At 39.8% G+C, this 12,679-nt stretch overlaps 1 protein-coding gene across 1 annotated transcript in view; it reads right to left on the bottom strand.

Annotated features, from left to right (window-relative positions):
- The window catches only part of DOCK8 (dedicator of cytokinesis 8), a 202,812-nt gene that overhangs the window by 102,050 nt on the left and 88,083 nt on the right, over window positions 1-12,679 (bottom strand). The window contains exons 8-13 of the mRNA XM_063081294.1: window positions 11,478-11,544; window positions 9,307-9,456; window positions 5,638-5,718; window positions 4,206-4,365; window positions 2,201-2,337; window positions 550-643 (exon numbers count right to left, since the gene is read on the bottom strand). Of these exons, the coding sequence (XP_062937364.1) occupies window positions 550-643; window positions 2,201-2,337; window positions 4,206-4,365; window positions 5,638-5,718; window positions 9,307-9,456; window positions 11,478-11,544 (689 nt within the window). The remainder of the gene's footprint in view (window positions 1-549; window positions 644-2,200; window positions 2,338-4,205; window positions 4,366-5,637; window positions 5,719-9,306; window positions 9,457-11,477; window positions 11,545-12,679) is intronic.

Raw genomic sequence — 12,679 nt, 5'->3', positions numbered from 1 at the left:
AAAATTGTAAAATGAGTGGGAATGGATTAGAGGATCTTTAAAGTTTCTTTCAGAACCACTGCACTATAACAGTATGGAGTTAAGCAACTTCCCTGCATTGCTAATGGTAAAAACAGGTGGTTTTCAAACTGGGTTCTCCAGTACCCAAGGGAGTTGCAAAAATACCTCATGGGCTGTTGAGCTGAGGATAAAGAAAACTTCACCTTCTACCAAAGCATCTCTCGCATTCACTGTTCTTATACTAAGGTTTTCATATAATATTTTATTTAATGAAAGGGACTCTCCCATTCAAACAACTTTCTGATTATCTGAGAAACCAGATCTAAAGCCTATTGTTTATTTAAGACATGAGTTCTTTAAGAAAAACAGAAAAGTCCAATAGATTTGCTAAAAATGTCGACCAATTCAGATTCCTAACTCCTAACGCAAAATCCCACATTTCACTTGGCAAATAGGATTTTATAAATTCTAAGCATTAGATCAAAAAAATGTGTCTAATCATGAGTGGTTTGGGCACCGCTAAAGAGGATAAAGACAAGCCATCCACACCCGGAATTGACTTGACTCTTCTCTGTAAGGATGAAGATCGTTTGTAGTCAGCTAGAAACTTGAATAAGTCTTCATCACTAAGGCGATCTCCCTCCTGCCGAGAGAAAAGTCAGCGTTAGTGTACATGTACCTTTGACTTCTGGGTTAGATTTCTGGGAAGATTTTTTTACCTTTAAGATTTATTCTAACAAGTCTTTCACAACCATTAGAATTACAGGCAGTTCTGAAATCATTCAGTTCAATTTCTTGTCAAATAGTCCTTCTCAACCAGCCTCTCATCAATCCTTCCAGGGATGAGGCTTCTACTACAGTCTTAGGAAGCCCATTTGACCATTAGAAATCTAGGCTAAAAGCTTCTCCCTGCATTACTTCAACCCATGCTAGCCTTATTCCCTAGCACAACACAGAATAAGTTTACTTTCTTCTTCAAAGAGTTGAAGGTGGAGAAAGCACTTTTCCATCTTTCCTATCTCATTTTCTTCACACTTGTCTTGAATAAGAAGGTTAATCACAAATGCCACCCTCCAGGCGCCTACCATGGGCCAGCACTCTGCCAAGGGGCACCCACATGTGATCTTTAATCCTTACAGCAACACAGTAAGGTAGGTAGATGGGCATATCTTATTCCCAATAAGAAAACTCAGACTTATTTAAGTCAAGTACCTTGTCCCCTTTGGTAATACAGTCAGGAAGGAGTGTGTCCCTAATAGAAACCCTTTCAGTCCCTTTCAATCTCTTCCTATTTCTAGTATGGGGTATGGTGCACAGACCCACCCCAGAATCCCTTCTGCATTTCAGTTTGTTAACATAACCCCTTTAAATACTCCATGAAGACTGCTTAAGCTATGGAACAATATTCCAGAACAGAATCACACCAAGTATAAGTCATTTTTTAAAAAATAGTGGTAAAATACAAGTAACATAAAACTTAGCATCTTAACCATTTCTAAGTGGACAGTTCAGTAGTGTCAAGTACATTCACATTGTTGTGCAATCCATCTCCGGAACTCTTTCATGTTGCAAAAAGAATCAGCAACAATCCTCCCCATGTCTTCTTCTCCCAGCCCCTGGCAATCATCATTCTACTTTCTGTCTCTATGTATTTGACAACTCTAGAAAGTTTTTATTTTTTAAATAATTTTTAAATAGTCTCAATATTGACTGTGCTAACAAAGTGTGCCAACCGGAATGGTCACCCTCTATGAGCAAGCAGGAGGCGCTGGAAAGCTTGTACATGGAAAAGGGGTGACAAGGACAACAGGCAGGCCAGGAAACCCTGAGACCAATGGGGAAACCCGTGTCTCAGCCGGACGGTTTTAATCACCTAATAAATGAATTCACCAAGGTCGTTCAAATAGGCTAGTTTGTATTAATAGGAAGAAATCCTTCTCAATTAAAACAGCTAACCCTCGTTGAGCAATTATTATATTGTAGGTCCCCTGAGAAGAGCTTTGCATGCCTCATGACATCTAACCCTCCCAATAGCCATAAGAGGCAAGTACCATCATCCCTGTTTTGTAGGTAATGAAATCGAGGCTTGGGGAGGTTAACTAACTTACTCTCTTAATCACTACATGTACCCCTCCTTTGGGTTTCAGCACCCATGCCAATACGGGAACAAATCCAGACACAGTGTAATGTGAAGAAATACCTGCTTGAAAAAGCTGTTAATGGTCAGGGTGATGGTTTTGAAGTTGGATCCAACCCCATTTTCCTCCAAAGAGAGGGCTCGTTCAGAAAGTCTCCTAGACTGGGACAAAGTCCTCCGCTCACCCACGGAGCTTCTCCCTTTAAGGAAAACCATTATCATTGTTAAGTATTACTTTCTGTTTGACTACACAGCAGTTATTAATGTCAACACATATGAGATATGTTTAAAGTCACTGAACAAGAATGCTGAACAAGTCCATCCTTGTTTTAAATAAAAATTTTCCTCCACTGGACCCTACCAGTCTCAGTCCTCCACTTGGAGTCCCTAATCCTCCCCTGATCAGAGTGGAGAGGCCACGAGCAGCCATAGCCTCGCCTGCCTGTACCCCCATGAAGATCAGGGCAGGCCAGATGCCACCCAGCCAGAGTCTGGAGCCGCAGCCAGAACAGGGTCTTCTGATAAGCTTTATTTAGCCAGCACACTGTTTGCTTTTATTTTATTTTTACATTTGTATTCCATTGGGAAAAGCATGTACTCAAATGCTCCTGAAGGCATTTGGAATTGTGATCCAAACATGCCAGGGTCAGCCTGTGTACCTTCTGAATCCCAGCTTTCCTCTATTCTTGTTACATGACCCAGGCAGCAGAACTGAGTTTCTGCCTTGGTTAACCTGTCTGTTGGGGATTAGAAACCTGAATCACAGTCAGACCTGGGCTGGGACTCTGATACTCTGCTTAGTTGTTTCTTATCCCCTTTTGGGATTCAGGTGGAGACCGTGTTGTTTTTATACTGCAAAATTCAGGGGTTATGTTGTGAACAGTCAAATTGCTTAGAACTCTAACAGTTCCAACTCCTGTCTTTGAATATTCTCTTATCCTTAATTCTCACCATGATGCTGAACTGGAACTTATTACCACCACTACCTACCTAAGCTTGCCACACCACCTCAGTATAATACACTGCATCTTCTGGTTGTTTCTGAAGAATCTGTCTCCAAAGCGAGTTAATTTATCTTTGACCAAGACATTACTGAGGCCTCAGCAAGCCCAATTGAATTATCTAGTTTATTATGCCCTCTAAGTTCTATACATACCTCTTTCACATAAAGCTATCTGGATCTACATAGAAGACGGTGTTTAAAAAAATCGTGGTGTGAAGGTCAGGACGCAGTAAAGTGAGGTTTGTTATTGACAAATCAGAAATAACCCAGGAGTTCTGGTAATTGTATAAAAATAACTCCAGAATAGCAGCAGCAATAACAAAATACCCTTTCCTCCACTCCCCTGCTAAAGTCAACATTTCAGAAGTGGCAGAGCTAAGGAATGCACAAGAAATATGAACACAGACTTAAATATTTGCTGGATACAAAGGCATTTAAGAAAACAGAAACCCCATTACAGGTGATTGGGATGGGTCTACTTGAAAACTATAAGCCACTCAAACATTTCCACACCCAAACTGTTTACGAAGTAAATGGTTCAGGTCAAGGATAAAGAAATGATATTTCATTTCTTGTACTTTTTCATTGTACTTGGCACGATAAACTTTAAGGGACTGGAAATTTTGCTGAGAAACCTGAGTTTTGTTTTTTGAAGCTTTTGTAACAATGGCTTTTCTTATGCTTAGGAACCAACCATGTTATCTTTCTTTAACGCACTATCGATGGTTACAACATTCTCTTGTTATTTTTTCAAGAATTTTACTGCTGGGGTGGGATGGCTTCTGAAAATTAAATTTTTAAGTATCAAATTGCCCAGAAAATTCCAACCAAAATGTTACTATAAGTGTATATTTAAGCTCCATAAACCTCACGGTAATTGTTTTAGAGATCATTGTCCAATTAAGCATACATAATTCAGTCATAATAGTGTTTCCTTCCATTTATCTCCTTCTTCCTTCCCACTCCCCACACCTTGCTGCACTCCAAGCCCTCACTAATGGGCAGTTGACCTCAGAGGTGGTATATTCGGGGCCCTCCCCTTCCCACTGCAGAAGAAAATCTTACCAACCATGGGCTCCACATCAGTTACCTCCCTGTCAAGGGTAGAGACATTGAAGAAGTTTGATAAGCTAATGGGAGCCCAGGCAAAGGGCATCCGGTATTTTCCCAACCGTTGGCAGAAAGATTCAGCTTGAAGTTTCAGTTTTTCAACCTTTTCTTTACTCTAGAGGAAAATGGAAAGAGACAAGCCCCCCAAAACAATACAGCATCAGCACCAGGTCCATTGCCTCAGACATGGATAAGACAGCCATCTCCAAAATTCCAACCCTACTGATCAAAGCGAGTGACTAGGTAGAACAATGACTCAGCTCAGGCTAGAAGTCTAGCTGATAAGAAAATAAAGATTAAAAAAGAGGAGTTTAAGGAAAGGCTACATTCAATTAGTAAACTAGCTACATCTACAGCTAGGAAAAAAAAAAAAAAAAGGCCAAGGCTTATTATAGCAGCTAGCTATATCAATGAGTGATTCTTTCAGGAGCTAGCTACACGACTTGAATTCTTTTTTTTTTTTTTTTTTGTCGTTTTTTCGTGACCGGCACTCAGCCAGTGAGTGCACTGGTCAGTCCTATATAGGATCCGAACCCGCGGCAGGAGCGTTGCCGCGCTCCCAGCGCAGCACTCTACAAAGTGCGCCACGGGTTCGGCCCACGACTTGAATTCTTGAAAGAGCATACTGGAATAAAAGTTAGTGTATCACCTATCAAGTTCTCATGTGAACCTGTTTTCCATAAGTTGCCTTGGAAAACTCAAAATGTTCTATAGATTTTCCTGACAACTCCTTATGAGTTGACAATACTTCTAAGGTGTTCTTTCTAAGTTCAGAATAAAGGATAGATTTAAAAAAAAAATATCTTGAGTTAAAAAATCTTACTTGGAATTTATGAGTCTGTAGTAGCATACTGATAAGTCCTATACGAGAAAGGCCATATTTAAAAAATTATACTAGGAACCTTTGCAAATTGGTGCTGAGAAAAGATGTCCTTTTTAAAGGCTCAGCACCTATGTTGTGCTAATAAATTTATGGTGTACAGTAGTGACAGCCAATTCCCAGTTACCCATACCAGAAAGGATAGTGGCTTATGTTGTTGAGGAAGGCCAGGAGAGCTCTGGCATTGTTTCATTTTGTAGCGTCCCATGGTCCTCACAACCAGCTGGGTCAGAGTGTCAGAACCAAGACAATAGGATGTGACCTTCACCTAGTCAAATTATGTAGTTATACATTGCATGTATCACCATTAGTGAGTTTAATGATTTTCTTCTTTAAAAAGTTTTCAATGACCAGTTTCTTTTTCTTCTTTTGCTTAAATTCAATTTATTAGTATCTCATATAGGGACATATTATGGACTAAACCCCACTGACTATTTTGAGGATCACTTCTGAATATATCTGCTTCTTCTATGGTGTCATCATTTAGCAACACTTAAATGATCATACCTTTCCACCATCACTTTCTCTGATAACCATGTAGGGTTCTGCACAGTCTCCAATCTCTCCCTGCTGAAGGACTTTTTCAATCTACCAACGAAAGTAATATTAAAACAAAGCACGTGAGTTACATGCATGTAAAGGAATCCATGCAACCATCAAAATTATGTTTTCTGAAAATATTTGATGACATGGGAAGATATCTGTGACATATGTTTTTTGATTAAAAATATTAGTATGAAAAGTACTATACAGTTTTGTAAAAAATCATAAAGGCATACTAAAAGGATGATAGTAGATGCACAGCAAATGTTAGCAGTAGTTATCTTTGTATAGTGGGATTATGTGTGATTTTTATTTTCTTCCTGTTGCTTATGTGTGTTTTCTAGTTCTAAACAATAAGCATGTATTATGTCTACAATAAAAAGTGCAATAAAAGTTATTTTATAAAACACAACCCATGAGACACATGTAGGAAGTGAAAATCTCATTTTCTTTATTATTGCTAACAAAATAAAAAAGAGATATGGTCGCTGTAAAAGTCAGGTTGGGGACTAAAACATTCCACAAAATGAAAAAATGAACAGAATAAGTTTTCTGTAATTGTCTCCCTTGTATTTCCTATTAGGACTAATTATCTGGATTTAACAGACTTGGAAAGAAACTGAAAAGCACTGGGATGTGCAGCTCTCAGTTTGCTAACTGGCTGGTAATGGGAATAAATGCTACTACTCTCAAGTGTCTTCTTCCATTTTGCTTCAGGTAAAGGAGCTGGCTGGCCAGACGCCATAAATTTGGGCACCGTGTTTGGGAGAAAGAAAAGGAGAAATGTGAAATTTCCTAACTCTCTGCTCAAAGAAAATCTAACCGAGATGTTGAAGAGAAAAACAAGTGGATTTAGCACATGTCATTCATTGAGATGATCCTTGAAGAAGGAATTTGGGCCAACATACTCCAGCAGGCACATTCTTAATAGGCTCTATCAGAGAGGCACACAGTATTTAAACCAGAATACCCTGTGGGTAGACGGGTGTGCAAGGGGGTTTTAAAAGAAGTGGCATAGGGCTGCTCAGTGAACATCTGTTTCAGGGAGGACTCCAAGCAGGAAGTCTCATCAAAAAGAAGTTTAAAACCCCTTGCCATTGCCATAGCATGAAGGGAAGGCTGATCGCACTGGAAAATGCACCACATTGAAAATAGACACAAAACACTCAAGCTAGAAACTGGCTTGTGTTCCCATTAATCAACAATCATTCACTCATTCATTCAAATAACATTTGTTGAGTACCTTTTAGGTGGTAGCTGCTGGAAAGATAAGGTGGTGAAAAACATGGTCCCTATTCTCCTGATAACACAATAAACATGGTCCCTATTCTCCTGAAGCTCATAGTCAGGAGCTTGTAGAACAAAGTGGAAGGAAGATTAACTTTTCCATGAAATCAATGGGTTAGAAATTTGATCTTTAAAATGAATTTTGAACAGAGATTAAGAACCTTTTAATTAGGACCCTGAAGCAGAGAATCAGAATGTCACGGCCTTATGTACTAGCACTGCATAGCATGCAACACACAGGATAGGGATCCCCAGAATACAGAAGCAGGAGAATCCAGATTTGAACAGACCAGCAGATACCACGCCCTTCACTGCACTGGACAAGGGCAACTTCTGTACTTCACGAGAAGGAGCTGCAGGCTGGTATGAGAACTCATTGATCGGTCCTTCACAATCTATGTGTAAAAGTACATGTAATGAAATGCATGGGTCCTCATGACCATGGAAGGTGGGGCAAAGGAGCATATCAGAATAACCTGGGATTCTTTTAAGGTAAAGAGGCTGCTTTCTGTTCTGTTCAGGAGGGGCTGGTGCAATGCCTGGAAAGTTCATTTTTAAACAGTTTTCAGATTCACTGCTATCTTACTCTGCCTTCCTCAATTGTGAAACAAATCCTTTTATCTACTTCACAAAACCTTGAATTAAACCTTTAAGCCTGAAATGACCCCTTGAAGCGAAGTCTGAACCAAGTGACTCTACCTAAAATACAGTTAAGATCCTGGTATTCAGCTTGGGAATAAGAACAAGAAAGAAAGAAGCCCCTCATTATCGAATGACATCTGCCTGGGTGTGCTAAATATTGCAACACCTTTTACTCTATTGGGGGAAAGAAGCACTAATGTGGCATTACAGTAGAGAAAAACAAGTTGAAAGCAAACCGGAGACTGTCTTTCTGTGTAGATTTAAATTTCTTAATTATATCCAGATAATTTAGAATATGCTTATTATTGCCAAATAAACAAGTTTTTACATTTGATAATTTTGGAACATATTTAGTAAATGAGAGTAACCAATAGGTGACCATTGTTATTTGACAGACTACTATGGATTAATCACAATAAAGTCATCCATTGAGAAGTAGAGTTTGAAATAGAATTTGACTCTATAGAACTAGTGTTGGTTTCTTTGGTTTTCCAGGCTGAGAGAGTATTTTAAATTTAACTACAGAGCTGCCATAGTGGACTTTAAGCTAATTTACCTATATATCTAAGTAATATTGCAACAAAAAGGACACACATTAAAGCTGGACAACAATAGAGGTGTCTTTTCAGCAATGGAATTTTTACTATACTTTCCATAAGTTTAAATAAGTTCCCTTCGAGCTATGGTAACCTCTCATAATTTTTGTAAAATGAGGAAGCCAGAATGGAAAGACATCTGCCACCTGTTAAGTGGCCTCCAAGTTACTTGAATTCTTTGGAATCTATATGCTACTAAATGAGATCATGAAGGAATCACTGAGACCATGGACATAAGACACTGTGCTAACTAGAAAATGCTCCAAACATAGAAGGCTGGCTATACGTAAACTCAGACACCTGTATTTGTTTTGTTTGTTTTACAGTTTGGGTATAAAGAGTTAATAAGACTAATTATTTGGCATATGGTAGGTAAAATACCCAATGATTGTTAACTTCTAACCAGTCATTTTGGTGTACAAAAACAGGCTCTGATTTTCTTACATCAGCAAAGAAGTACAGTCTGGAACGAAAGGTTTTTCTACTGATAATTGTCTCACAGATTTTGATTCTTACTGGAAATACTCAGTCTGTAAAATGGTGCTAAAAACGGAGAGTGAAACTTGGAAACAACAGCCCACACTTGAAATTGTCAGAGGCTGGGCTTGGGAGCATTTAACTGTGGGTCTCTAGAAAAACGTGAAAATCCTTAGGAAACATTAAAGAGATTTTGTTCCTTTCTCCACAGCAGCCTTCTGAAGACAGGTCGCTGAGGGTACTTTCCTTAATTAGGAGGAAGGCTGCCTCTGGAGTGCCGGGCTTTCTTCTGCAGTCACAACTACCCACTGAGGTCAGTATGATTATCCCCACATTACAGATGAGGAAACTAAGTCGCAGAAAGTTCAGGTAATTGCCAAAGTCATATAGCTACTAATTTGCAAAGCCAGGATTCAAACTTAGGACTGTATGACTCCAAAACCCATAGTCTTTCTATTATCCAAAACAGAATTTAGCTGTAAGAGGAAAAAGGTAAGTTGAGAAGGAAGCAAAGCAAATCTCATAGGGGATGTGTAGACACATTCCAACGTCTCCTTCAGCCCAAATATGTGTGGGGAATAACACAACAGTGGAAACATCAGAATGTGCAAATCAGATTGTGCTTATCTACCTTGACCACTAGGTAGATGTCTGAGGACTGGTAGGTGACTGAGAAGACCGCAGATCTTGCCTGACTTGATGTGGCAACTGAAGGTGTGTGAGCTCGCAGGAATCCTTTGAACTGGTCAGAGTTCAGGTCACAGTGAAAATTTTCTGAGATCTGTAAATGAGCAGCAGAGTGAAAAATAAGTTCGACCTGTTGTATTCATATCTAAATATGTTTAAAAGAATAAAAAAGCCACAAAAGAATAAGTGTAATCAAAGATGTGGTTTATGACAAGTGGCTGCTGGAAAATTGGATAAATGTTTTGTCACAATTTTTAGATATTTTGAAATCATCTAAGAGATGTACCTTGAAACATTTAAATTTTTATTAACTCAACAGCATTTCTTATCAGTGATGTGCTGCATACTTTACTATCGAAGAGCAAAACATTGTCTCTGCCCTCAATTAGTCTACAATCAAGAATGAGGGAAAAGGCAAACACATAACTACAATAAAAGCAAAATACAAGTCACCACACTCATATAAATAAGCACTGTGGAAGTTCCAGGGGGTGAGAGAGTATGTCTAGTTGGGGTGATCAGGAAAGCTTTTCATGGAAGAGGCACTGGAGATAGATGGGCCTTAGAAGAAGGTTTTGATAGGTAGAGATGGAGGGTGACAGTGAACCAGGGAGAGAGTACAGCACAGATAAATATCTCAGAGGCTGGAAAAACCAGAGTGAGCTCAATTAACAGTGAGCAGTCCAGTTTGACTCTGCACAGGCTATGGAAGGAACAGAGGTAGAAGAGAGTCCTAGTGAAGAAAGCTCAGCATGGAAGCTGGAGAGTTTGTTCTTAATGTTGAAGGTCATGAGGATCCATTGGAGATTTTGAGCAGGAGCATGACATGCTACTGCTCCTTGATGGACTAATTGAGTGTTTCTTAGGAGCCACTGTATAGTTGGGTTCTCCCCTTCATCACTGAGAGTCTTAGTAAGTAAGTGCCTTCCCAGGCGGAGACTACATTTATCAGCCTCCCTTGCAGTTAGAAATGATCATGTGACTAAATTCTCACCAGTGAATTGTGAACAGACGTGATGTGTCAAACTTCCAGGCCTCCTCCACCCATCTTTTCCCTTTTCTAGGGGCAGCAACAGCAGTGACTAGAGTGATTATGGGAGAACACATATTGCAGATGAAGCAATCACTGCCAGCCTGGGGTCCTGAATGACTGAGTGGATCAGAGACACTGCTGGCCCGGCACCCCCCATCCCAGATTGTTAAGAAACAAGGACAGAAACTTGTTATTTAAACCAGTGGTTTTCAAAATATGATCCCCTGAGCAGCAACTTCAGAATCGCAAGGGAACCTGTTTGAAGTGCAAATTCACAGGCCTCACCTGCATTTACTGAGTCAGAAACTATGGAGATGGGGCCCAGAAATGTGTTTTAACAAGTCCTCCAGGGAATTCTGATACACGCTCAAGTTTGAGAACTATTGCTTTAAACCACTGAATTTGGAGGTCTACTTGTTTTAGCAATTAGCCTACCATAAATAATACAAATATCAGTGATTATTAATATTCATTCAAGAGATGCATGTTTCTTTAAATACAGACTGGCTCTGGGTAAGAGAGACAGAAACTTCCTACTCTGGTTTGCTGTTATTGTGCTCCTCTTGGAGTTACAAAATGACTACCATTAAAACACTCATGGAGAAGTCTTGGGTCACTGCTTCAATGAAAAGCACATTACAGTTGGTGAAGTCTTCACCCTGTGGCAGATTTAGACCTTTACCACACAAGAAGCCTTCTACCTGTGATAAGCCTATTTCACAATGCAAAAAACTCCCACACTGAGAAAACATTACATGCATATCCAGGCTTGTTAAAAATATATTGAAATTAGTGTGTTTTACACATAACTCCATGTGCTGACCACTTCATTTCTTGCTCTGTTCCAACCAGGCCACCACCTCCAGCTGGCCTTTCCCTCAAAGATTCTTCAAGGAACATAAATAATGTTCCTTGATCATTTCTTGAAAAAATTGCAAAGGCAACAGAATTGGACCCATCGAAGTTAATTTGCTTTCAAATGTGATGCATTCTTGCTGCACAGAAGTGAGATTTAAAAACGAACCCAAAGAGTCATGAATAGTATGTGTGCCTCAGGGATGGTTTAGTCTTTGCTTCCTTACCTTTTTCCTTTCTTTGACATCGTAGAGGGCAATGCTGGCAAACAGAGGCTCAATTTCAATCTCAAACCTATCAGAGAAAGAGATAAAAATCTATATGGCTTTAACTTAGATAATTTTGATTTTTCTGACAATGCCTGGATATATAAACTGCTTAAAAATGTAAATAGCTTCCAGAAATATTTGGATAACTCCATGTATGTGAGAATCACACTGGGATATTAATGGAGAAATATGGGAGGTTTATGAGAAATTCCTAATCATTTGAGATCATGGTGGATGTTACATTCTCCCAAAGAGATGCTTGTTAGTAGCACTGAAAGAGAGAGTGGGCTGAACGGACCTTTGGTCTGATCCAACTTCTTATCATTGTAGCTGCCAAGTTTCAGAGGGTACACTCTCTGTCTTACGTATGTACTTACTTAATTTCCTGCCAGGATAGGAATCTCTATTATTCAATTCTAAGGGATGGGGCCTTTCAAATAGTAAAAAAAGGAAGAGTTTGATTGCTTTTCCTCAGATTCATAGAGGGACAGTCAGAGGAAGATTGGTCATGATGTGGATGAATGTCTGGCTCTTCCTAACTCTATTATTGGGGAGTTGCTGAATTGAGGTGAGGGAGGGGATTGATCACAGCAGATACACACCGAGGTGCCTGGACCTCACGAGAGCTAAAAAGAGGAGCCCTCATTTTGGCTCCAATTGCCAAGTCCCCTTGGCAATTCACCATTGAAATGGTGGGTTTGAAGAAAACGCATCTCCAAAACCTAGTCCTGGCACACGTTCTAGGTGTACAGGTTCTAAGGAACACAGATGAGCACCTTCCAAGTTCCTCAACTGAATAACCCATGACCTTGGACACTGCCCTATGAGAGCACCAGCAAAGAGGACCTGGTCCGCCATCACATCAGAAGTCATGTAAATTAGGCCACATTTTGTTTCAAGTCATGTGTGAAAGGAAGGACTTATTCCCGGATAGCTTTGTCTCAAAAGAGGATTTTTTTTAGCAGAGTATTTGTACAGAGTATAAGCACAGACAAAAAGAGTTAGTCGGTCAAATGGCACCTTCAGAAATGAGGCCGTCTGGGATAATGGCCCCAAGTCAGAGAGCCCTGAGCTACGTTCCCTCTTCCACTGCCTGCTAATTCTGGGATCCCGATCAGGTTACTTGCCTTTCCTGGTTCCATTTATTTATCTGCAAAATG

Source organism: Cynocephalus volans, chromosome 16 (assembly GCF_027409185.1).
Source record: "Cynocephalus volans isolate mCynVol1 chromosome 16, mCynVol1.pri, whole genome shotgun sequence".
In the NCBI taxonomy this organism is placed as follows: domain Eukaryota; kingdom Metazoa; phylum Chordata; class Mammalia; order Dermoptera; family Cynocephalidae; genus Cynocephalus; species Cynocephalus volans.
The sequence above is the reverse complement of the archived record's forward strand: the minus strand, read 5'-3'. Positions and strand labels throughout refer to the sequence as shown.